Source organism: Salmo trutta, chromosome 23, assembly GCF_901001165.1.
Source record: "Salmo trutta chromosome 23, fSalTru1.1, whole genome shotgun sequence".
In the NCBI taxonomy this organism is placed as follows: domain Eukaryota; kingdom Metazoa; phylum Chordata; class Actinopteri; order Salmoniformes; family Salmonidae; genus Salmo; species Salmo trutta.
Window position 1 is genome coordinate 8689413 of NC_042979.1, and position 25777 is coordinate 8715189.

At 47.8% G+C, this 25777-nt stretch overlaps 1 protein-coding gene across 1 annotated transcript in view; it reads right to left on the minus strand.

The window, feature by feature from the left end:
• Positions 1–25777, minus strand: part of LOC115159229 (A disintegrin and metalloproteinase with thrombospondin motifs 6) — a gene marked incomplete in the record, with an annotated part of 225356 nt that overhangs the window by 6050 nt on the left and 193529 nt on the right. Inside the window, 7 exon segments of the mRNA XM_029708726.1 lie at positions 1506–1635; positions 3888–4026; positions 13469–13632; positions 15171–15251; positions 18807–18930; positions 20715–20848; positions 22784–22886. Of these exon segments, the coding sequence (XP_029564586.1) occupies positions 1506–1635; positions 3888–4026; positions 13469–13632; positions 15171–15251; positions 18807–18930; positions 20715–20848; positions 22784–22886 (875 nt within the window).

Here is a 25777-nt window from a genome sequence, read left to right on the forward strand (position 1 = left end):
ACTCACACAGAGACGGACACACACACTCGTGCGTATATTATCCGTCAACGGTTCATAGCGTAAACTAGCCAATGCAATTAAACGCAGGTGGTCATTTTCAGCATTTTCATTCTTGGGCATAAAACAAGCTTCGAAAAGAGTTAACATATGAAGTTATAAATCACTGCCGTTTTATTTGAGCATTTTCTTCAAAACACATTTTACAGCTAAGGGGCTCCTTGTAGGCAAATGAATGTAGCAAGTCATTATCGTTTGTTTACGAAATAGTCTTAACCAGAGCTTATGATAGACCTACATGCTTGTGTCGTCTTCTGGACCCACTCCCCCCACTATCGACTATTAGTTGGTCTCTGGTTGTGTCATTGAAAGGTTGTATGTAATAAGTGATCCAACACCAGGGTTGGTACTTCCTGTGAGCAAAGTTAGCATACAGTACACCCATCCAGCATAGTTTAGCAGGATACCTTTCTTTTCCAAGATGGACATTAGGTTAATAGAGTCTGAGGGTCTTACCTGGGGAGCAGGTACTGTACGTGACCACTGTATTGTATTGTATTGCAATGCATTGTATTTTATTGCATTGTATTGTATTGCATTGTGTTGTATGGTATTGTATTACATTGTATGGTATTGTATTGCATTGTATTGTATTGTATTGTATGGTATTGTATTGCATTGTATTGTATGGCATTGTATTGAATTGTATTGTATTGTATTGTATTACATGGTATTGTATGTGATGTTGGTTGAGAGTGACTGGTAGTCTTACATACTCTGGGGGGGCAGATACCTTACATGACCACTGTATAGTAATGAATTGGACCGTATTGTCCTGTATAGTACTGAATTGAAGCGTATTGTCCTGTATAGTACTGAATTGAAGCGTATTGTCCTGTATAGTACTGAATTGAAGCGTATTGTCCTGTATAGTACTGAATTGAAGCGTATTGTCCTGTATAGTACTGAATTGAAGCGTATTGTCCTGTATAGTACTGAATTGGACCGTATTGTCCTGTATAGTACTGAATTGAAGCGTATTGTCCTGTATAGTACTGAATTGAAGCGTATTGTCCTGTATAGTACTGAATTGAAGCGTATTGTCCTGTATAGTACTGAATTGAAGCGTATTGTCCTGTATAGTACTGAATTGAAGCGTATTGTCCTGTATAGTACTGAATTGGACCGTATTGTCCTGTATAGTACTGAATTGAAGCGTATTGTCCTGTATAGTACTGAATTGAAGCGTATTGTCCTGTATAGTACTGAATTGAAGCGTATTGTCCTGTATAGTACTGAATTGAAGCGTATTGTCCTGTATAGTACTGAATTGAAGCGTATTGTCCTGTATAGTACTGAATTGGACCGTATTGTCCTGTATAGTACTGAATTGAAGCGTATTGTCCTGTATAGTACTGAATTGAAGCGTATTGTCCTGTATAGTACTGAATTGAAGCGTATTGTCCTGTATAGCACTGTATTGTAGATGAAAGTCTTACTGTACGTACTCTGGGGGACACGGTTCAGTGTTGCAGGACCTCTGGTTCTCCGGAGGTTTGTTGTCTGGGTCACAGTAGCTGTTCTGCACCACCGAGTTATCATCCAGACGCTTACACAGCACTTCCTGCTTCTGAGAACCTAACAGAGAAGGGGGAACACACACACATACACACACAACACACAGTTATTGTCCAGCCTCTTCCTGTATGATGCATCACTTCCTGGGAACCCTGACTTGAGAAGGGGAGCAAAAACACACACGACACCCTGATTAACTTTTGATTCCTGAAAATGTAAGAAAATACAGTACCGAAATCACCTTCTTATTCTCCTGCACATGAACCAGAGTGCAGCAGGCAGCTCCATACGGTGCAGTGTGTCTGTGTTTGGGTGGAGACGTAAGGGATGGTTTCAGTCTGTGGTAAACCCAGATGTGTAAATGCCTGGTGCCTTACAGGATATGTTGGTAAAAATCACTTTTACAGAGCAGCTCTTTACTTTGGCTGCTGGCGCAGAGTCTGAGGGCTACCGTATCGCTGTCACCCAACTCTCTGTGTGTGTGTGTGTGTGTGTGTGTGTGTGTGTGTGTGTGTGTGTGTGTGTGTGTGTGTGTGTGTGTGTGTGTGTGTGTGTGGGGGGGGTCTCATGGGACATATCCTAGGACCTACACCATACTAATCTTGCCCACCAACTGGCTCTTGCTCTGTCAACTCATCTGGTTTCCAAGCGCCTCAGAACGGGACATGACTGGAAGTCTGTGGCAGGAGCGGACGAAACAACCGCTGATTTTAATTGGCTGATCTCTCCGTCCATCATCACTACCTAGCAGAACCCTTAGAACCTCCCCTTTTGGATTTCGAAGTGCGAGCAGCACACTGACCAAGGAGGTGAGTTGGGGAAATCGGTGGTCCCGGTGATAGACCATTTTATTTTCATTGTCCCATCTAATACAGCTGTAGCAGGCTCTCTTCCGCCTCGATTTGAACCGACGCGCCCTTTCAAGTCCTCACTTTGTTGCACAGTGTTTCCAGGCTGTATATGCAATATCAATTGAGCCTGGGGACGAGGTGAACGCCATGCTGGTCTGACTGGTGCAAGGAGATATGCACGTGTGCGTAAGGTGACAGAGAGAGAGTGTGTGAGTGGGTGCCTGCCTGCTTTCCTTTGTATAGTGGCATACACACCCATAGTACAGCTGATATATGGATTGGTGTTAAAGTATCACGCTTGCAGAGGGTAGCGAAGTTGCCTTGGATGCCAGAAGATGTTTTTAAAAGGTCGTATTAGCACTGAGATGCATTAAATGAAATGTTAGGATTAGCAGCATCAGCTAAATCCAACGGCCATATGATTTAAGGCCCACATTCAAAACGTAAGGATCTGTTGTATTGATTTTGATATGTTGTAAACTGTTGCTTGGTAGAAGTCCCAAAAGCCAAAAGGTCATATACATATTACAATGCTAAGGTATAAACATCTATGTGATACTATATCTCCTTTCTCAACAACTCTATTTTGGGGTCTTTTTCAGTTCTGCGTATGTGTTTTTTGTTTCGAATGTTGCAGGCATTTAGTGGCCGTGCTCGACAGCTGGAGAGGAACCGTATTTAGTTCTTCATAAAAGCCCATTGCTTTTGGGGGTAAAATTAGTCGGTTTAGTCATTCTTGAGGCAGTGGTGGACATTTCGCTGTGGTTTCAGAGTTAGGAGGTTTCAGTATGCAGTAGGACAAGGGTTTTGGAGCGGCAGACCGTAGTATCTCTGGCAAGCCAGATTGTATGCTAGCTAGCCCTGGTTAACCCGAAGATATGCAAAGCAGCTCATTAATAGAAATTACACCATATTCATGTGCCTGGTTTAAATATGGAAAACACATATTAAGTTTGTCTTAAAAGCTGAAATTACATTTAGAAAGCAATAAAGTTATGATCCTACAAAACCCATGTGAAATTATCATACTGGGTTACCCCACAGTATTCTCCAGTATTTCCTTAAGTATTGGTTGGTCCGGACTGGAAAGACACACACAAGACACAATGTATCTCATGTTGGAGAAAGCTACTGTTATTGAAAAGAAAACAATAAAAATGTCGACAGTGTGTAACCATATTCCATTACCAGATAGCTAGAACAGCACTTTTAAAAAGCCATAGATCTCTGACACCTAAACTCATGCTCCCCACAGTCTCCATATTTACAGTTTTGTGTTCCGTAGGGCACAATGTTGAACATAGCCATAACGTTTTGCAACGGAAGGCAAAAATGTGCTTCTTTATTGGACAGGGAGGATTGGATAACTTCAAGTACCCAGTTTCAAAATGTTTTCTCTTGTTTGGTGCCTAATGACCAGGTCAGAGCCATATATGGGCATGTGGTTGGTGCAGCGCATACCTCCAGCGCAGGTGGTGGAGCAGTCGGACCAGACCAGATGGTGCCAGGAGAAGCCCACCTCATTGTCCCCACTTCCTGTCCTCTGGATGGGAACGTTGAACTTATAACGGATCCCCATGTTCTGTTCCTGGAGAAGAACCTGGAAGTGAGAGGAAGACATTGTTTGATTATACGCATTTGCAGCGTTGGCTTCAGTTCCATATTAATTCATTTTAAGTGCAGGTCCTGAATTGAAATAAACCGAAATTAAACAGCTAAAATGGAATTGACCCAAAACTTTATCGTATTTTGCTTTATGCTTTTTTTGTGTTTTTGCTAAATGTCTGCTCAGCCCACTTGCCCACACCGCTCTATATATGTAATGTATACAATAACTATGTATTAATACTATGATCCTCCCATTCTATGGAACGCCCACTGCCCTCATATGTCATGTCAGCTAATATGTTTTACTAGACGGAACGGATAAGGTTAACTTTGATTCTATACAAGTATAGAAAATTCCAACTTATCACATGGAATGTGCAAGGTCTACATGACGGGGAGGGAAAAGCATATGGTTCTCAAACACTTAAAGAGAATGTCAGCAGACGTGGTTACATTTAAAAATAGGAGAAATGGAACATTTAAAGAGGAGCTGGGTTGGAGAGGCATATGCTGCCACCAACTGTAGTAACAGCAGAGGTGTAGGCATCCTGATAAATAAGAATACACCCTTCCCCTTATATCCCAGCACATGGACCAAGAAGGCTGTTTTCTAATGTTTAATTGTACCTTACATGGTGAAAAATACACATTGATTTCAATGTACAGTGCATTCGGAAAGTATTCAGACACCTTGACTTCTTCCACATTTTGTTACGTTACAGCCTTATTCTGAAATGGATTAAAAGTTTTTTTTCCCCCTCATCAATCTACACACAATACCCCATAATGACAAAGTGAAAACTCGTTTTTAGAAATTTTAGCAAATGTATAAAAAAAATAAACAACTGAAATATCACATTTATATAAGTATTCAGACCCTTTACTTAGTACTTTGTTGAAGAACCTTTGGCAGCGATTACAGCCTCAAGTCTTCTTGGGTATGATGCTACAAACTTGGCACACCTGTATTTGGGGAGTTTCTCCTATTCTTCTCTGCAGATCCTCTCAAGCTCTGTCAGGTTGGATGGGGAGTGTTGCTTCACAGTTATTTTCAGGTCCCTCCAGAGATGTTCGATCGGGTTCAAGTCCGGGCTTTGGCTGGGCCACTCAAAGGCATTCAGAGACTTGTCCCGAAGTCACTCCTGCGTTGTCTTGGCTGTGTGCTTAGGGTTGTTGTCCTGTTGGAAGGTGAACCTTCACCCCAGTCTGAGGTCCTGAGCGCTCTGGAGCAGGTTTTTATCAAGGATCTTTCTTTACTTTGCTCCGTTCATCTTTGCCTCGATCCTGACTAGTCTCCCAGTACCTGCTGCTGAAAAACATCCCCACAGCATGATGCTGCCACCAACATGCTTCACCGTAGGGATGGTGCCAGGTTTCCTCCAGATGTGACGCTTGGCATTCAGGCCAAATAGTTCAATATTGGTTTCATCAGACCAGAAAATCTTGTTTCTCATGGTCTGAGAGTTTTTAGGTGCCTTTTGGCAAACTCCAAGCAGGAGTGGCTTCCGTCTGGCCACTCTACCATAAAGGCCTGATTTGTGGAGTGCTGCAGAGATGGTTGTCCTTCAGGAAGGTTCTCCCATCTCCACAGAGGAACTCAAGAGTTCTGTCAGAGTGACCATCAGGTTCTTGGTCATTTCCCTAACCAAGGCCCTTCTCCCCTGATTGCTCAGTTTGGCTGGGAGGCCAGCTCTAGAAAGAGTCTTGGTGGTTCCAAAGTTCTTCCATTTAAGAATGATGGAGGCCACTGTGTTCTTTGGGGACCTTCAATGCTGCAGAAATGTTTTGGTACCCTTCCCCATATCTGTGCCTCGACACAATCCTGTCTCGGAGCTCTACGGACAATTCCTTCGACCTCATGGGTTGGTTTTTGCTCTCACATGCACTATCAACTGTGGGACATTTTTATAGAGGATGATCAATGGAAACTGGATGCACCTGTGATCAATTTAGAATCTCATAGCAAAGGGTCTGAATACTTATGTAAATAAGGTATTTCAGTTTTTATTCTTCATAAATTAGCAAAAATGTCTAAAAACCTGTTTTCGCTTTGTCATTATGGGGTATTGTGCTTAGATTGATGAGAAAAAAAACGTTTAATCTAATCATTTTTAGAATAAGGCTGTAACGTTACAAAATGTGGAAAAAGGGAAGGGGTCTGAATAGTTTCCAAATACACTGTATATCCCACCAGGGGAAAGTCTGGTGTTTTTAGCTATATTAGCAGGTGACCTAAATTATACATTCGATAAGATTGACAGATGTGGTAATAAAAAAGGCACATTTAGGCTGGAAAATAATTTACAGGACACCTAGAGAGTATTATTCCTAACTACAAAATACTATTTCTTTCTTTCTCAAAGTAAGAAATGCTATTCAAGAATTGATTGCATTTTTTTCTATTGACTGGATTTAAAAATGAAGGATATAGTGATATCAGATCATTCTCCAGTATCATGAAATACACTTAGCGACAGAATTTGGAGAATGAACAGAGCGCGTCTTCTGCACCTGAAATTTATTGAAAACCTTTACCATTACAAATGTTGGCCTACAGTGCCTTCAGAAAGTATTCACACTGTCACGACAGTGACGGATGGTGGCGCCCCTCCTCGGCCGGGCGGAGCTCGGAGGTCGTCGTCGCCGGCCTACTAGTTACCATCGATCCCTTTTTGTTTCACTTTAGTTTGGTTAGGTCTAGGTAGGCACGCACCTGTTTTGGGTTAGTCATTAGTAAGGGGGGGTTATTTAGGTTAGCGTAGGATGTATGTGGTTGTACGTGATTGTGTTGCTTGTCCGGGTTTTTTGTGCGAAAAGAACGTGTACTGAGTTTTCCTTCTGCCAGTGGTTTATTTTCTTTGTGTACACCATCACAGAATATTTAAGGGCTGCGCCCCTATACTTTGACGACCACATCCAGTTGCTTCAAATAAAGAAGTGTGGTCACGAACTCTCTGTCCCTGCGCCTGACTCTACCTCTCCTGTTGTTCTTCGAGCCAGCCCGTGACAGAAATCACGTACCTCAACTTAATGGAGTCAGCAGGAGCTTCAGCGCCAGCCATGTCCATGGAGGAAACCGTAGACCAACACTCCACCCTGCTCCACCGGCTGGGGAAGGCCATGGATCAGCTGTTGGCGCGCCTGGAGAGCTGGGACCGACGCGCTCTCGGCCCCCCGAACGCGGCAGGCCAACAGCCTGCGCCCCCCCCAGCACCCACAGCCCCCAGTACCAGTGGAGTGAAACTCGCTCCCCCCAGGGAGTACGATGGAGCGGCCGCTGGGTGTAAGGGCTTCTTACTCCAGTTGGAGTTATACCTGGCGACCGTTCGTCCCTCTCCCTCGGGGGAGGAGAGCGTCAGCGTCCTCGTCTCCTGTCTCACGGGTAAGGCCCTGGAATGGGCAAACGCCGTGTGGGACAGTCCGGACTCAGCCAGGGACAACTACCCAGAGTTCACCCGCCGCTTTCGGGCAGTATTCAATCATCCCCCGGAGGGGAGAGCGGCGGGTGAGCGGCTGTTTCACCTGAGGCAGGAGACGAGGAGCGCGCAGGGTTTCGCTCTCGAGTTCCGGACCCTGGCCGCAGGAGCAGGGTGGAATGAGAGGGCCCTTATAGATCACTACCGTTGTAGTTTGAGGGAGGACGTCCGACGGGAATTAGCCTGTCGGGACACGACCCACACACTGGACCAACTGGTGGATCTGTCCATCCGACTGGACAATCTGCTGGCCGCCCGCGGACGTCCGACCCGGGCCCTGCTCATTCCACCCTCCAGCCCTCCTGCTCCCACGCCTATGGAGATAGGGGGGCAGCAGCCAGGAAGACTGGAGGGGGAGGTCGCTCCTGCACCTCATGTGGTCGCAGAGGGCACACTGTGGACCGGTGCTGGGGAGACTCCCCTAGGAGTCCAGACGGCAGGCAGAGCGCTCCTTTGACACCTCAGGTGAGTCAGCACCAGCCTCACCCAGAGCCCCCTGTCCGTCACATGTATGTATCAGTGTCTTTTCCTTGTTTCTCCCCTCACTCCCGGTTTAAGGCGCTAGTCGATTCAGGCGCAGCAGGGAGTTTTATGGACCGTGGGGTCGCGGCTAAGTTAGGGATTCCCCTGGTCCAGTTGGATCAACCCTTCCCCGTGCACGCCCTAGACAGTCGACCACTAGGGTCAGGGCTGGTCAGGGAGGTCACTGTGCCTCTGGTCATGGTAATGCGGGGGGGTCATGAGGAGCGGATTAGTCTTTTCCTCATCGATTCCCCAGCGTTTCCAGTGGTTCTAGGGATTCCCTGGCTAGCCACTCACAACCCTAATATTTCGTGGGGACAGAGGGCTCTTAAGGGGTGGTCAAATGAGTGCTCGGGCAGGTGCATAGGAGTTTCCATCGGTGCGACTACGGTGGAGAGTCCAGACCAAGTCTCCACCGTGCGCATTCCCTCAGAGTATGCCGACTTGGCTATCGCCTTCAGTAAAACGAAGGCGACCCAATTACCACCTCATCGACGAGGAGACTGTGCGATAAACCTCCAGGTGGGCGCTGCCCTTCCTCATAGTCACGTTTATCCCCTGTCTCAGGAGGAAACAGCGGCTATGGAGACATACGTCACTGAGTCCTTGAGGCAGGGATACATTCGGCCATCTCACTTACCCGTCTCCTCGAGCTTCTTTTTCGTGAAGAAGAAGGAGGGAGGTCTGCGCCCGTGCATTGACTATAGAGGTCTAAATGCCATCACAGTGGGTTTCAGTTACCCACTACCTCTCATCGCCTCGGCGATGGAGTCATTTCACGGGGCGCGCTTCTTCACGAAATTGGATCTCAGGAGCGCATATAATCTGGTGCGTATCCGAGGAGGGGACGAGTGGAAAACTGCATTTAGTACCACATCTGGCCATTATGAGTACCTCGTCATGCCGTATGGGTTAAAGAATGCTCCCGCAGTCTTTCAATCCTTTGTGGACGAGATTCTCCGGGACCTGCTCGGTCAGGGTGTAGTGGTGTACATCGATGACATTCTGGTCTACTCCGCTACACGCGCCGAGCATGTGTCTCTGGTGCGTAAAGTGCTTGGGCGACTGGTGGAGCATGACCTATACGTCAAGGCTGAGAAATGTGAGTTTTCCAAACCAGCCGTCTCTTTCTTGGGGTATCGCATTTCCTCATCAGGGGTAGTGATGGAATGTGACCGCGTCTCAGCCGTGCGTAATTGGCCGACTCCCACCACGGTGAAGGAGGTGCAGCGGTTTTTGGGATTTGCCAATTACTACCGGAGGTTTATTCGGGGCTTTGGGCAGGTGGCGGCTCCCATTACCTCACTGTTGAAGGGAGGCCCGGTGCGGTTGCAGTGGTCCGCGGAGGCGGACAGGGCCTTTAGTCGTCTGAAGGTTTTGTTCACCGACGCTCCGGTGCTGGCGCACCCGGACCCCTCTTTGCCCTTCATAGTGGAGGTGGACGCGTCCGAGGCTGGGGTAGGAGCCGTGCTGTCCCAGCGCTCGGGCGCCCCCCCCAAGCTCCGCCCCTGCGCCTTCTTCTCTAGGAAGTTGAGTCCGGCGGAGCGTAACTATGATGTGGGGGACAGGGAGCTGTTGGCTGTGGTCAGAGCCCTGAAGGTGTGGAGACATTGGCTTGAGGGGGCGCGTCACCCTTTTCTCATCTGGACTGACCACCGCAATCTGGAGTACATCCGGGCGGCGAGGAGACTGAACCCGCGTCAAGCCAGGTGGGCGATGTTCTTTACGAGATTTCGGTTTAACATCTCGTATATCCCAGGTTCCCGGAACACTAAGGCCGACGCACTGTCTCGTCTCCATGACGCCGAGGAACGGTCCACCGATCTCACGCCCATACTTCCAGCCTCCTGCCTGGTGGCACCGGTGGTCTGGGAGGTGGACGCGGACATCGAGCGGGCGTTACGGACGGAGCCTACTCCTCCGCAGTGTCCAGTGGGTCGTAAGTACGTTCCGCTCGGTGTTCGCGATCGGCTGATTCGGTGGGCTCACACGCTTCCCTCCTCGGGTCACCCAGGGGTTGAGCGGACAGTGCGTGGTCTTAGTGGGAGATACTTGTGGCCCACCTTGGTGAGGGACGTGAGGCACTATGTCTCCTCCTGTTCGGTGTGCGCTCAGAGTAAGGCTCCCAGGCACCTGCCTAGAGGGAAATTACAACCCCTCCCGGTTCCACAACGACCATGGTCCCACCTGGCGGTGGATTTCTTGACCGATCTCCCGCCGTCTCAGGGCAACACTACGATCCTGGTCGTTGTGGACCGGTTTTCTAAGTCCTGCCGTCTGCTTCCGTTACCCGGTCTTCCTACGGTCCTGCAGACCGCGGAAGCCTTATTCACCCACGTCTTCCGGCACTACGGGGTGCCCGAGGATATCGTCTCAGATCGAGGCCCCCAGTTCACGTCCCGAGTGTGGCGGGCGTTTATGGAGCGACTGGGGGTTTCGGTCAGTCTGACCTCGGGGTTTCACCCCGAAAGTAATGGGCAGGTGGAAAGGGTAAACCAGGAGGTGGGCAGGTTCCTGCGGTCCTACTGCCAGGACCGGCCGGGGGAGTGGGCAAGGTTCGTGCCATGGGCCGAAATGGCTCAGAACTCTTTGCGCCACTCCTCCACCAACATGTCACCATTCCAATGTGTGTTGGGTTATCAGCCGGTCCTGGGGCCATGGCATCAGAGCCAGACGGAGGCCCCTGCGGTGGAGGAATGGGTGCAGCGCTCAAGGGAGACCTGGAACGCTGTGCAGGAATCCCTGGAACGAGCCAGGGAGCGACAAAAAGCGAGCGCTGACCGGCACCGCAGCGAGGCCCCCGTGTTCACCCCAGGGGAGAGAGTCTGGCTCTCGACCCGGAACCTGCCCCTCTGCCTGCCCTGCCGGAAGCTGGGTCCGCGGTTTGTGGGGCCATTTAAAGTCCTGAGGAGAATAAACGAGGTGTGTTACAGATTACAACTTCCTTCTTATTATCATATTAACCCCTCGTTTCATGTGTCTGTAGCTTTTCAGAATTCACCAATAAATTGGTCCACATGGAAAACTAAAGGCACAGAATCTGTAAATGACTTGGTAACAGGAAATATATTTATTTCCATGATAGAATTAAAAAGTAATTTTGGACTGACCAATATAGATAGTTTCAAATACATGCAATTTAAAAATTACATATCACAAAATGTATATTTCAATCTTTTGGACCTTAGAGCAACCTTGAGAAAATCTGATTTGAGTCGGAAAAGAATGTTCATATGATCGGGAAACTATACAAAACCTTGAAGAGAGCATACCCAACTGACAATCTCTTAGAAAAAAATATAAACTTTAAAAAAGCTGATGTTGGCACAAGATGGAGGGAAGGTTGGAGATAACTAAATAATGTACGTTTAGAATGTATCACACAAGAGACAAAATGCACATTCTACAGCACAACGGCAGAGTCATGTTTTAAGTGTAAAACTACAATGAGCAAAAATATAAACGCAACATGTAAAGTGTACCCATGTTTCATGAGCTGAAATTACACAGGTGCACCTTGTGCTGGGGACAATAAAAGTCCACTCTAAAATGTGCAGTTTTTTCACACAACACAATGGCACAGATGTCTCAAGTTTTGAGGGAGCTTGCAATTGGCATGCTGACTGCAGGAATGTCCAACAGAGCTGTTGCCAGAGAATTTAATGTTCATTTCTCTACCATAAGCTGCCTGGAACATCATTTTATAGAATTTGGCAGTATGTACAACCGCAGTCCACGTGCATGGCGTCATGTGGGCGAGCGCTTCGCTGATGTCACTGTAGTAAACAGAGTGCCCCATGGTGGCGGTGGGGTTATGGTATGGACAGGCATAAGCTACAGACAACGAACACAACTGCATTTTATCGATGGCAAATTGAATGCACAGAGATAACGTGACGAGATCCTGAGGCCCATTGTTGTGCCATTCCTCCGCCGCCGTCACCTCATGTTTCAGCATGATAATGCACTGCCCCATGTCGCAAGGATCTGTACACAATTCCTGGAAGCTAAACATTTCCCAGTTCTTCCATGGCCTGCATACTCACCAGACACGTACGACAGTGTGTTCCAGATCCCGCCAATATCCAGCAACTTCACACAGCCATTGAAGAGGAGTGGGACAACATTCCACAGTCCACAATCAACAGCCTGATCAACTCTATACGAAGGAAATGTGTTGCTCTGCATGAGGCAAATGGTGGTCACACCAGATACTGACTGGTTTTCTGATCCACGCCCCTACCTTTTTTTTTTAAGGTATCTGTGACCAACAGATGCATATCTGTATTCCCAGTCATGTGGAATCCATAGATTACGGCCTAATGTTGCGTCTATATTTTTGCTCAGCATAATAATGACTCAATAACCCATGCTTTCTGGGAATGCTATAAACTGGCTGTCAGAAGTATTACAATGTAAACACACTTTTAATGCGTCTGTCTGCATATTTCACGACAGGACATATGGGGGCGTAGCGAGATACCCGATGGGTTGAACGATTCTCTTCTCATCACTCATCTTGAAAAAAAAAACGGGTTTCTAAAAACGTGGAAATGTCAATCTGCCATCATTAACACAATGTAAAAATCAAAATGATTTATTATTGAAATATAGAATAAGTCCCCAGTAAAGAGTTGTTACGTGTTCCTCTTACTGTGCAGTACTGCAGCGGAGACTCTAATCATCCAACCAGCACTGTGTGTATGTTAGCGTATTTGATGCAGTATTTGATGCAAGGGAACATAGGAATGATGCAGTTTTCAGTTGCCACAACGGAATGGCCTGTGGTGGGATGGACAGCTCTGTTTATTCCTAACCCTAACCGGGTTAACCCCAGCCCTAATCCAGTGGGGCTATGGGGTCTGGTATTTCCAGTATTCAAGTCCAGGCGAAAGCCACTGCGGTCCTGAGGGCCATTGAGTGGGACGGCTTAAAGAAACACAAACACACACACACACACACACAGACATCCAGGCATTACACCCACTTACACCCGTGCACATACACACACAGGTTTTCACAAGCCAGAGCACGCTCGCAAACATAAACACACACGCTCACCAAAACACATGTCCATTTGCATTTGAATTGAGCCAGAAATGGCTTTTTCAATATCTACATTGCTGTATATACTGTAGTAAACCCCAAGCCAGCACAGTCTTACTGGCCTGAAGGTCAGCTAAGGTTTGCTGGGAGCAGCTGTTGTGCTTCATGTCGATTCAAACTGGTAACATCTGAAGGTTGTCTTTGTGATATTCCCTTTTTCGTGGAATCCCCCCTCTCTCTCTCCACCCCCCAAACTGACTAAGGACACCCGGTGGGCTGAAAGAAGCATGAAAAAGCCCTTTTTGTGTTTGATCCTCTTTCTGTGTCAAAGACAAACCTCCCCCCCACATTGTTTACTCAACACACAACAAAACAGTCAAATGTGGTTACCATGACGACTAGGTTTTCCGTGGTGGCCCCCAGGGCCTCTAGTGACTCAGGTTCGTCAAGTGGTCTCTTGTAGTGGAACGCCGTCCCTGCGATGTCAAACTTCCTGGGCCAGTCGATGGTCCACGCTCCGTTGATGAAGTAGTCATCTCCCTCTGACTTCAATGCTACAGAAAGGCACCGATAGAAGAAGATTTCTAGTTGGATTGGTACCCACAACACCGTGTTAGCCCACTGAGATAAAGCCTAGGTAGGAGGAATGCTCTGGCGTCGCTAAGACACATTTTCAGCTCTCGGGCAGGGTTGAGTGTAGTTCACTGAACACCCTATAGTTAAAATAGCAGCCTGTTAAAATGCTGACAAGAGTGGTGAGCCAAAGACTACCCAGGAACGGTAGCCAAGACAACAGGTGTTTTGGTGTGATGTCATCACCATCATTCATCATCAACACCGTCGTCCTCTCCTGATGTCATTGGCAACTTTCTTTCCGCAACAGACACTGTGCAGCACTCAGGGCGAGCTCACACGCACGCACGCACGCACGCACGCACGCACACACACACACACACACACACACACACACTCTCTCACTTTTCAGAGGGAAAGAGAAAACGCACACACACACACACAACCACACACACTCTTCAGGTGAAAGCCTGGAAGAATCCCATGAATACCATTCCTGCCGGTCGTCAAAACAAAGGAGTCGTCTCCAAGCACAACACATCTCAAAATATCCATTTTCTCCGAGTTGAAACGGGGCCAAATTGAGGAGAAACGATCCAAACACTGTGTTCCCTCTCTCTATCTGTCTCTAGCTGATTCCTCATGCGTATGCACTTTGCAGCACTTACGCACTTTATTACAACAATACTTATTTGACTCCTCCTGTTTTGGGGGATAGCTTACAGAATGCAGTCTTTACTGTCACCTCATCTGCACATTCAAATAGTAAGCTCTCAGTCCATCTCCACTGCTAAAGGCAGCCTCACACAACTTTGCCAAGACCAAATAATCCCACATCCTTTCGGGTCTGTCACACATTACTTGGAAGGGACATAGAGAGCGCCGTCTACACAATAGGACACAAAGTGACAATCGTTAAAACTTGTATCAAATCAAATAAATGTTGATATATAGATATTCTTCTATCCACTTGAATCCACGAGTGCCTCAGGGCTGTCACCGCAGGGTTGTAAATCTAACAACGCCTGACGTTTCAAAGCCTGATTTCAGTCCTCCATCGACAACCTGAGCTGTAAATTCACCACTCTGTCACACGGCTAACTCCCTAGTTAATGTCAAGCCCACGACAACAGCACTAAACGAAATGGGCTTGTTTGATTGTTTTGATTCTGACCGTCAGAGCTGTGAATGTTGTTCTGTTTTCGTCTGGAACGAAGAGGGAGAGACCGACTCTAAAGTCTCCCACTGGACGCGCGCTGAATATTTTCTCTAATGTGGAAGCTGTTCATTTAGTGCCAGTTAAAAATACATTGTCTGCTCTCCTCTAGACTGAGAAAGCACCAGGTGATGCGGAAAACTGGATCTTTAAACCAAGAGCTGAAGCCAACCGCTAATGTGAAACAGGTTAATTTCAAACTGCTTCACATTACTGTTCACTAATTGTGTGGAGTTATGAACATAATGAACATTTTCAGATATATAGACTGTAAAGAAATACAGGATGAAAGAGGTCACTTACCGATGTAGTTCTTGGACATGGCAATTTCTTGGATTTCTATGTGGACTGATCCTCTTGGAATCAGGACAACCTCCATGTAACCTGGTAGAGAAAAGGACAACACCATTACAAACACACAGCATTTAGATGCATTACTGGACATACCATAGTAGGAGAAAGTGCTTTTGTCTCTCTACAGACTAGTGTTGGACCCAGAGCCAGGATGAAGCCATATCACCACTCCGAGTCCTTCGCCGGATGATGTAATTAATGCAAATATATTATATTTCCATTTATGTTTTGACAACATGTTTCTCAACTCCCAAAACCATACGCTTAATCATTGGGTGACAAAGACACACACGCACGCACGCACGCACACACACACACACACACACACACACACACACACACAGACAAACAGACACACACACACACACACACACACAGATTTCAGTGCTCTGTTGGCCCTAGGACGGGGCTGCTCTGCCATAAAGACAATACGTTCCTGGGTTTTACCTTGCTTTTCTGCACGAGGATGTGTCTCCCGGAAAGTGCTTACAAACTTGTGGTGTTTGGCAGCTTTCAGAATGCACAGAGGAATGGGCTCTCTCTGAAATACATACTCTTCTCTACACACCGCTGTCTCCTCTGCATTACACACTCCTCTTCTCTGATCCTCCCTTCTTTACACTGCTGTCTCCTCTACATTACACACTCCTCTTCTCTGATCCTCCCTTCTTTACACTGCTGTCTCCTCTACATTACACACTCCTCTTCTCTGATCCTCCCTTCTTTACACTGCTGTCTCCTCTACATTACACACCCCTCTTCTCTGATCCTCCCTTCTTTACCCTGCTGTCTCCTCTACATTACACACTCCTCTTCTCTGATCCTCCCTTCCTTACACTGCTGTCTCCTCTACATTACACACCCCTCTTCTCTGATCCTCCCTTCTTTACACTGCTGTCTCCTCTACATTACACACCCCTCTTCTCTGATCCTCCCTTCTTTACACTGCTGTCTGATCTACATTACACACTTCTCTTCTCTGATCCTCCCTTCTTTACACTGCTGTCTCCTCTACATTACACACCCCTCTTCTCTGATCCTCCCTTCTTTACACTGCTGTCTCCTCTACATTACACACTCCTCTTCTCTGATCCTCCCTTCTTTACACTGCTGTCTCCTCTACATTACACACCCCACTTCTCTGATCCTCCCTTCTTTACACTGCTGTCTCCTCTACATTACACACTCCTCTTCTCTGATCCTCCCTTCTTTACACTGCTGTCTCCTCTACATTACACACTCCTCTTCTCTGATACTCCCTTCTTTACACTGCTGTCTCCTCTGCATTACACACCCCTCTTCTCTGATCCTCCCTTCTTTACACTGCTGTCTCCTCTACATTACACACCCCTCTTCTCTGATCCTCCCTTCTTTACACTGCTGTCTCCTCTACATTACACAGTCCTCTTCTCTGATCCTCCCTTCTTTACACTGCTGTCTCCTCGACATTACACACCCCTCTTCTCTGATCCTCCCTTCTTTACACTGCTGTCTCCTCTACATTACACACTCCTCTTCTCTGATCCTCCCTTCTTTACACTGCTGTCTCCTCTACATTACACACTCCTCTTCTCTGATCCTCCCTTCTTTACACTGCTGTCTCCTCTACATTACACACTCCTCTTCTCTGATCCTCCCTTCTTTACACTGCTGTCTCCTCTACATTACACACTCCTCTTCTCTGATCCTCCCTTCTTTACACTGCTGTCTCCTCTACATTACACACCCCACTTCTCTGATCCTCCCTTCTTTATACTGCTGTCTCCTCTACATTACACACCCCTCTTCTCTGATCCTCCCTTCTTTACACTGCTGTCTCCTCTACATTACACACTCCTCTTCTCTGATCCTCCCTTCTTTACACTGCTGTCTCCTCTACATTACACACTCCTCTTCTCTGATCCTCCCTTCTTTACACTGCTGTCTCCTCTACATTACACACTCCTTTTCTCTGAATCCTCCCTTCTTTACACTGCTGTCTCCTCTTCATTACACACTCCTCTTCTCTGATCCTCCCTTCTTTACACTGCTGTCTCTACATTACACACTCCTCTTCTCTGATCCTCCCTTCTTTACACTGCTGTCTCCTCTACATTACACACCCCTCTTCTCTGATCCTCCCTTCTTTACACTGCTGTCTCCTCTACATTACACACCCCTCTTCTCTGATCCTCCCTTCTTTACACTGCTGTCTCCTCTACATTACACACTCCTCTTCTCTGATCCTCCCTTCTTTACACTGCTGTCTCCTCTACATTACACACTCCTCTTCTCTGATCCTCCCTTCTTTACACTGCTGTCTCCTCTACATTACACACTCCTCTTCTCTGATCCTCCCTTCTTTACACTGCTGTCTCCTCTACATTACACACTCCTCTTCTCTGATCCTCCCTTCTTTACACTGCTGTCTCTACATTACACACTCCTCTTCTCTGATCCTCCCTTCTTTACACTGCTGTCTCCTCTTCATTACACACTCCTCTTCTCTGATCCTCCCTTCTTTACACTGCTGTCTCTACATTACACCCTCCTCTTCTCTGATCCTCCCTTCTTTACACTGCTGTCTCCTCTACATTACACACCCCTCTTCTCTGATCCTCCCTTCTTTACACTGCTGTCTCCTCTACATTACACACCCCTCTTCTCTGATCCTCCCTTCTTTACACTGCTGTCTCCTCTACATTACACACTCCTCTTCTCTGATCCTCCCTTCTTTACACTGCTGTCTCCTCTACATTACACACTCCTCTTCTCTGATCCTCCCTTCTTTACACTGCTGTCTCCTCTACATTACACACTCCTCTTCTCTGATCCTCCCTTCTTTACACTGCTGTCTCCTCTACATTACACACTCCTCTTCTCTGATCCTCCCTTCTTTACACTGCTGTCTCCTCTACATTACACACCCCTCTTCTCTGATCCTCCCTTCTTTACACGTTACACATCCTTTTGTATCTCTACACCGAGTGTACAAAACATTAGGAACACCTGCTCTTTCCACGACCTAGAATGACCAGGTGAATCCAGGTGAAAGCTATGATCCCTTATTGATGTCACTTGTTAAATCCACTTAAAGGAGGATTTGTAAGCCTTGAGACAACTGAGACACGGAGTGGGCAAGACAAAAGATTTAAGTGCCTTTGAACAGTGTATGGTAGTAGGTGCCAGGCGCACCGGTTTGAGTGTGTCAAGAACTGCAACGCTGCAGGGTTTTTCACCCTCAACCATTTCCCGTGTGTATCAACAATGGTCCACCACCCAAAGGACATCCTGCCAACTTGACACAACTGTGGGAATCATTGGTGTTAACATGGGCCAGCATCCCTGTGGAACGCTTTCGACACCTTGTAGAGTCCCGATGAACTGAGGCTGATCTGAGAGTAAAAGGGGGTGCAACTCAATATTAGGAAGGTGTTCCTAATATTTGGTCCTCTCAGTGTATATACTACTCTCCCACTACGTGTACTTGCTCAGAGGAGAGACCTCATGACCCTTCACCTTTTTCTTCAGTTTGTATGGAACTAAAACATTTGCACACCTGAAGTAAAGAGCCCTGTCAAGTTCTGTCCCCAGACTGGGTCTTACCTCCTCTGGGTAGGGAGTCATTGAACAGCCCCTCTGTGGCCTCACAGGTGCTGCCGTCCCCTCCACACACCCGACAGCGGTCCTCCTTGGCGTCCGAACCCAGGATGTTGTCACAGCCTACGTGCTGAGAGAGGAGACAGGGTACCATGTTATATTACTTTAAGTATAACTTATACCATGGTAACGACACTGTTTAATAATACTATAGTAATACCATAGTAACACCATAGTAATACCATAGTAACACCGTAGCAATACCACAGTAATACCATAGTAATAAAGAAAAGTGCTGAAGAAGTAACTTCAAGTCTGTGGAAGCTGCATGGAGCAGCAGTCTGACGTCAGTTAAAACGCTAACTCATGATCGGATAGTACCTGATTAACAACCGTAGAACGACAGGTGGACGAGAGGGTCAGACTGAACAGTCGCTGAACTGCCAGTCTCTTTTAGAGAGTTACGCTAAAGTGAGTATTTCAGAGTTGTATAGACTCCTCTAAAATGTGATAGGGAGAATGAACGGATGTCACCTTAACGACAGGAGAGAAAAATACATTTATTCTCACACATCCCTCGCATTCACTCTCTCGCCCCCTCTCTCTCTCATTCTCTCTCTCTCTCTCTCTCTCTCCGTCCACAGTTCTCTGCTCTATCCCTATCTGTTTCTTCTCTCTTTCATTTTCTCACTCTCCCTTCGTCTTTCTCCAACACGTGCACAGGCCTACATGAAGCATTTTGAGTATTTCTGAGCAGCCTCCAAGCAGACGGGGTTCCAGAGATGAATCACATCATGTCAGAGACTCTAGAAGACTCTAGAAGGCCAACTGCTGCTGAAATAAAAAGGCACATTGGACTGTGACTAGGAATGAACATGTCCCAGTGCTTTCTGGGAAGAAACCTCCAACACACACACACACACACACACACACACACACACACACACACACACACACACACACACACACACACACACACACACACACACACACACACACACACACACTAACCCGATTGTACACATACTGTACAGTGTACACACACACAGAACAAAGACAGCAGTAGATGCCAGATCTCATTAATAAACACATTCTTTTCAGCTTTTTTCAACTCAAAAAAACTATTTTGAATGTAAATTCAAACCTTATTTTAAACAAACGCCCAGTGGTGAAATAAATGACAGTCTTTCCATTCAACTTCCACATTAATCTGGATAGCCAGTTTCCTGAGGAGAACTGAGGAGAACTTCAAAACAATCCCAGACATGATCTGTTGAGCTGTGATAAGAGTCTAGATTAAAACCTCCGCCAGCCAACTCAATGAAACTCCACGTTTTGTTCTAACGCTACATTGTTCCACATTGGATAACGGTATTTCTTTGCTGTCTCTCAGTCACTTTTTTTTCTTCTTCTTCTTTCCAGTCAGTCAGTATCACATAAACAAGGTCCCTTGAGATAAGAACCAACACAAACACTGTGACTACAAACTGTACAAACTGGGTCACAGGCTGAGTTTTGTTTGTTTCCTGGTCACATGGTCAGGATCATTACATTAGGTTACAGTCATCCAGTTTATTAGTTTATCTATCACAATGTAATCAGGTCATAGCCATGGTACAGTGTTTCTCCGATGGGGGAGTCAGCACCATACTGGCTGGGTCCTGACTGGAAGCAGCGTGGGTCTGTTTGACTGGGGTGAGTCACAGCGTGGGAACAAGAAGCACTACTTTTATCTGGGGAAACTTACAGTAATTGAAACGACAACCTAAATATTACCCCCACTACGTCACAGGAACACTTACCACACTCAAGACAGACAAACAGACACACACACACAGACACACACACACACACACACACACACACACACACACACACACACACACACACACGCACACTCTCTCTCTCTCTCACCTTGCACTCTCCATTGATGCAGATGTCCAGTGAGTCGGCCTGGCAGCGTGTTCCATCGATGACGGCCGGGGAGCGCTCGGTGTAGAAGTTATAGCCCTCCGCCAGACAGTTCAGAGCACACGGCTTCACGCCACCTGGAACACACAGGAAAGAGGTCAGAAGGTTCAACGTGCTGGACGAACTTCCACAGGGCAGGGGTCGACTCATGTACACATAGTTATACATACAGTAGGGAGATATCAGACACAACTTAATATATCCTAATAATATCTGCCATTAAGCAGACGCTTTTACCCAAAGCGACTAATAGTATGCGTGCGTACATTTTACACATGGGTGGCATGACCCTGGGCATTGTAAGTGCCATGCTTTACCAACTGAGCCACATCGACCTCAAACTTAGAGACATTTCTCGGCTACACCCACCAGCCACAGACAGAAAACTAAGGTTCAGTCATAACGATTACAGGTTCAAACACATTATAACACATGTTCTATTTAAGCAATGAGGTACGAGGGGCTGTGGTATATGGCCTATATACCACGGCTAAGAACTCTTCTTGGATACAGACCTTAGCCGTGGTATATTGGCCATATACCACAAACCCCAGAGGTGCCTTATTGCTATTATAAAATGGTTACCAACGTAATTAGAGCAGTAAAAATACATGTTTTGTCATACCCGTGGTATACGGTCTGATATACCATGGCTGTCAGCCAATCAGCATTCAGGACTCGAACCTCCCAGTTTATAAATAACAGTTGATTCACATCATACCCATCATGAGTGCCATGATGAATGACATGACTATGAATACATCTATCTATAAGAAATTAATGCAGTTTACAATATTGATTTGATTTGAAATCCCAGAAAACCTTTTGTGGTGCTAGTTGTGAGCCAGGAGTCCCAGGACATGAACCAAGGCCCTGTTCTCTGCTCTCCTCTAGAGTTTGTTGATAGTAATAAAGACTTCTATTAGTCATGCTTAGATCTGATCCTGGACCTGGGGCCTGACGTCACTTCAGTACTGACACTGGGAGAGGTAGCTGGGGCTGCCATGACACTCACACACACACACACACACAGTGACATCCACACTGAGGTTTTCTCCAATCTCTAAATGTAGGCTGACAGTCCAATAGATTTGTACCAGCTACAGAGGAGCTCATAGCGTTGACGAATGGGAGTTGTGTGATAACAGAGTTCAACTTTTAGCGCAACGGCCTGGGAGAGAGTAGGACTAGACTGTGCTTTATGAGTTGTATGTGTGCGCGTGTGTGGTTGTGTGTGTGTGTGTATGTGTGCATGCATGTGTGTGTGTGTTTCTTTGTGAGTAACTTTCCACTGCGATCTCTAGTGAAAATTAGAGAATACATACAGGTGTTGGATGTTAATTTGACCAGTATTGTCACAGCAAAATAATCCTGCAGCAACAGGATTTGAACGTTTCGTACATAATGTTGCTTGATTGGTGGTTAGGCTATTAGCTGGCCAAAATGAGGCTGCATGAAAAGTGCAATACTGTTAATATAATTAAGTGCGGTTTTTCAGTGAATTTATGTAAATCGTGAAGCTCATCTACATTTTCTGCGGTGCAGGAAAATTCTCACCAGCTTAAAAGTGATCAAATTAAGAGCCTACATCTGTAAGGTAATAGTAAGTCCTGGTACCAATCCACCAATTATAGCCCAGATAGTGATGACCCAGAATTCAAGCCTCAATGGACCCAAATCCCACCCCTCCCACACTCCCACTCCCATGTCTTCATTGAGGGCTAAAGAGTTGGAATTGCTGTCCAGAGGGCCATCAAACACAATGTGGGAATCCCAGGAATTCTGGGCCTATCAAACAGTCCTGCCTACTGTTGGTATTAGGTGTGTACACAACACAGTCACAGAGAGAAGCCTTTAGACTGTCACTGAGGGCCAGAGAGGACCACAGGCTCTGGGAAGCTACTGTATGATGAAAGGTATCAAAGCGCCAAATAAACTACTACAAACGGGTGGAGAAAAACAGCGGAATGGACGGGAGCGATTGATGGATTAATGCATTATTCCGATCTCACCTCCAGTGTAGGGCTTCCAGTTGTAGTATTTCCCACGGAACGGCATGCTGTCGAAGTCGGCACACTGCTTCACCCGGAAATCCCGGGATCCCGAAGGACATGCCTGGAAAACAGCGAATCAAAAACAACACATTAGAATGTTAGGGTAGTTAACAAAGCCTAGTTTAACTAACCTTAGTACAGTCTATTGCCTGTAAAGACCTTTTTCCTAAAACCGCTCTATTCTGGCCTGAGACAGTCTGTTATGTTATTATTTCTCTCATGCAGCAAACAATATGTTTTGTGTTTGGAACAACTGCTTTGTTTCCACTGTTGATTTGTGATGGATAATAGAACACTTATTTGAGTGGGTAATTAGAAACATCCACGCTGGGTCGGCCCTGTCTGGTACAGACTAGACTGGGGCTGTGCTGGGGCTGGGGTTAGGGCTGGGGATGGGGTTAGGGCTGGGGTTGGGGTTAGGGCTGGGGATGGGGTTAGGGCTGGGGTTAGGGTTGGAGATGGGTTAGGGCTGGGGATGGGGTTAGGGCTGGGGATGGGATTAGGGCTGGGGATGAGGTTAGGGCTGGGGATGGGATTAGGGCTGGGGTTAGGGCTGGGGTTAGGGTTGGAGATGGGTTAGGGCTGGGGATGGGATTAGGGCTGGGGATGGGATTAGGGCTGGGGATGAGGTTAGGGCTGGGGATGGGATTAGGGCTGGGGATGGGGTTAGGGCTGGGGATGAGGTTAGGGCTGGGGATGAGATTAGGGCTGGGGATGGGGTTAAGGCTGGGGTTAGGGTTGGAGATGGGTTAGGGCTGGGGATGGGATTAGGGATGGGGTTAGGGCTGGGGATGGGGTTAGGGATGGGGTTAGCGCTGGGGATGGGGTTAGGGTTAGGGCTGGGGATGGGGTTAGGGCTGGGGTTAGGGCTGGGGATGGGGTTAGGGCTGGGGATGGGGTTAGGGCTGGGGTTAGGGCTGGGGATGGGGTTAGTGCTGGGGATGGGTTAGGGCTGGAGATGGGATTAGGGCTGGGGATGGGTTAGGGCTGGGGTTAGGGCTGGGTTTGGGGTTAGGGCTGGGGATGGGATTAGGGCTGGGGATGGGATTAGGGCTGGGGATGGGGTTAGGGCTGGGGATGGGGTTAGGGCTGGAGCTGGTGTTAGGGCTGGGTTTGGGGTTAGGGCTGGGGATGGGGTTAGGGCTGGGGATGGGGTTAGGGATGGAGTTAGGGCTGGGGATGGGATTAGGGCTGGGGATGGGGTTAGGGCTGGGGTTAGGGTTATGGCTGGGGTTAGGGCTGGGTTTGGGGTTAGGGCTGGGGATGGGATTAGGGCTGGGGTTAGGGCTGGGGATGGGGTTAGGGCCGGGGATGGGATTAGGGCTGGGGATGGGGTTAGGGCTGGGGATGTCGTTAGGGCTGGGGATGGGATTAGGGCTGGGGATGGGATTAGGGCTGGGGATGGGGTTAGGGCTGGGGATGTGGTTAGGGCTCGGGATGGGATTAGGGCTGGGGATGGGGTTAGGGCTGGGGATGGGGTTAGGGCTGGGGCTAGGGCTGGGGTTAGGGCTGGTGATGGGGTTAGGGCTGGGGATGGGGTTAGGGCTGGGGTTGGGGTTAGGGCTGGGGATGGGATTAGAGCTGGGGATGGGGTTAGGGCTGTGGTTAGGGCTGGGGATGGGATTAGAGCTGGGGATGGGGTTAGTGCTGGGGATGGGATTAGAGCTGGGGATGGGGTTAGGGCTGGGGTTGGGATTAGGGCTGCGGTTAGGGCTGGGATTAGGGCTGGGGTTAGGACTGGGGTTAGGGCTGGGGATGGGGTTAGGGCTGGGGATGGGGTTAGGGCTGGGTTTGGGGTTAGGGCTGGGATTAGGGCTGGAGATGGGGTTAGGGCTGGGGTTTGGATTAGGCCTGGGGTTAGGGCCTGGGGTTAGGGCTGGGGATGTCGTTAGGGCTGGGGATGGGGTTAGGGCTGGGGATGGGGTTAGGGCTGGGGCTGGGGATGTCGTTAGGGCTGGGGATGGGGTTAGGGCTGGGGTTAGGGCTGGGGATGGGATTAGGGTCGGGGATGAGGTTAGGACAGGGCAGGCCTTGACTGGGGGCTGGATCAACACTGTTTGGTTCAGACTAGACTGGGCGGGGGTAAGGTGCTGGGGTTGTGGCTGGGGTTAGCATTAGAGATGAGGCTGGAGCTAGGACTGGGACAGGTACTGGGGCCAGGGCCGGGGCCAGTGCTGGGGCTTGGGTTGGTGTTCTCTGCCTTGGAAGGCTTTCCAATTGGATCAGAGAAGAGGCAAAGACATTATTGTTGAAAACATTCTCTGTCTGAGAACTTTCTCTCTTGTCTCTCCAGATGAAATTGTGTGGCTAGCGATGTCCAGCCACCCGACAACCTTCCCACTAAACCCCATCCCCTCCTCCCTTCTGCAGAACATCTCTGGAGACCTTCTCCCATTCCTCACTTCCCTCATCAACTTATCCCTGACGACCACTGGCTGCCTCCCCTCTGACTTCAAGATGGCCAGAGTGGTTCCCCTCCTCAAGAAACCAACACTCGACCCTTCTGACAGCAAAAACTACAGACGGTATCCCTTGTTTCTTTTCTTTCCAAAACAGTTGAGCGTGCGATCTCTGACCAAGTCTCTCGTTATCTCTCTCAGAACCATCTTCTTGACCCTAACCACTCAAGCTTTGTCACGGAGGCTCTCCGCTCTTCCGAAGCTGACGCTCTCTTCTCTGTTCTCCACCTCCTAGATCTTCAACACCGCAAACCATCAGATCCTCCTCTCCACCCTCCTCGGGCCTTGAGGTCTCAGGCTCTGGATTGCATCCTACCTGGCAGGTCCAGCTCAGCCCAGTCAAAACTCTTCTCTGTCCTGTCATCCCAATGGTGGAACCAGCTTCCCCCTAACGCCAGGACAGCGGCGTCCCTACCCATCTTCCAAAAACGTCTGAAACCCTACCTCTTTAAAGAGTATTGTAAATAAATCCCACGGCAACCTCCCCCCCAAC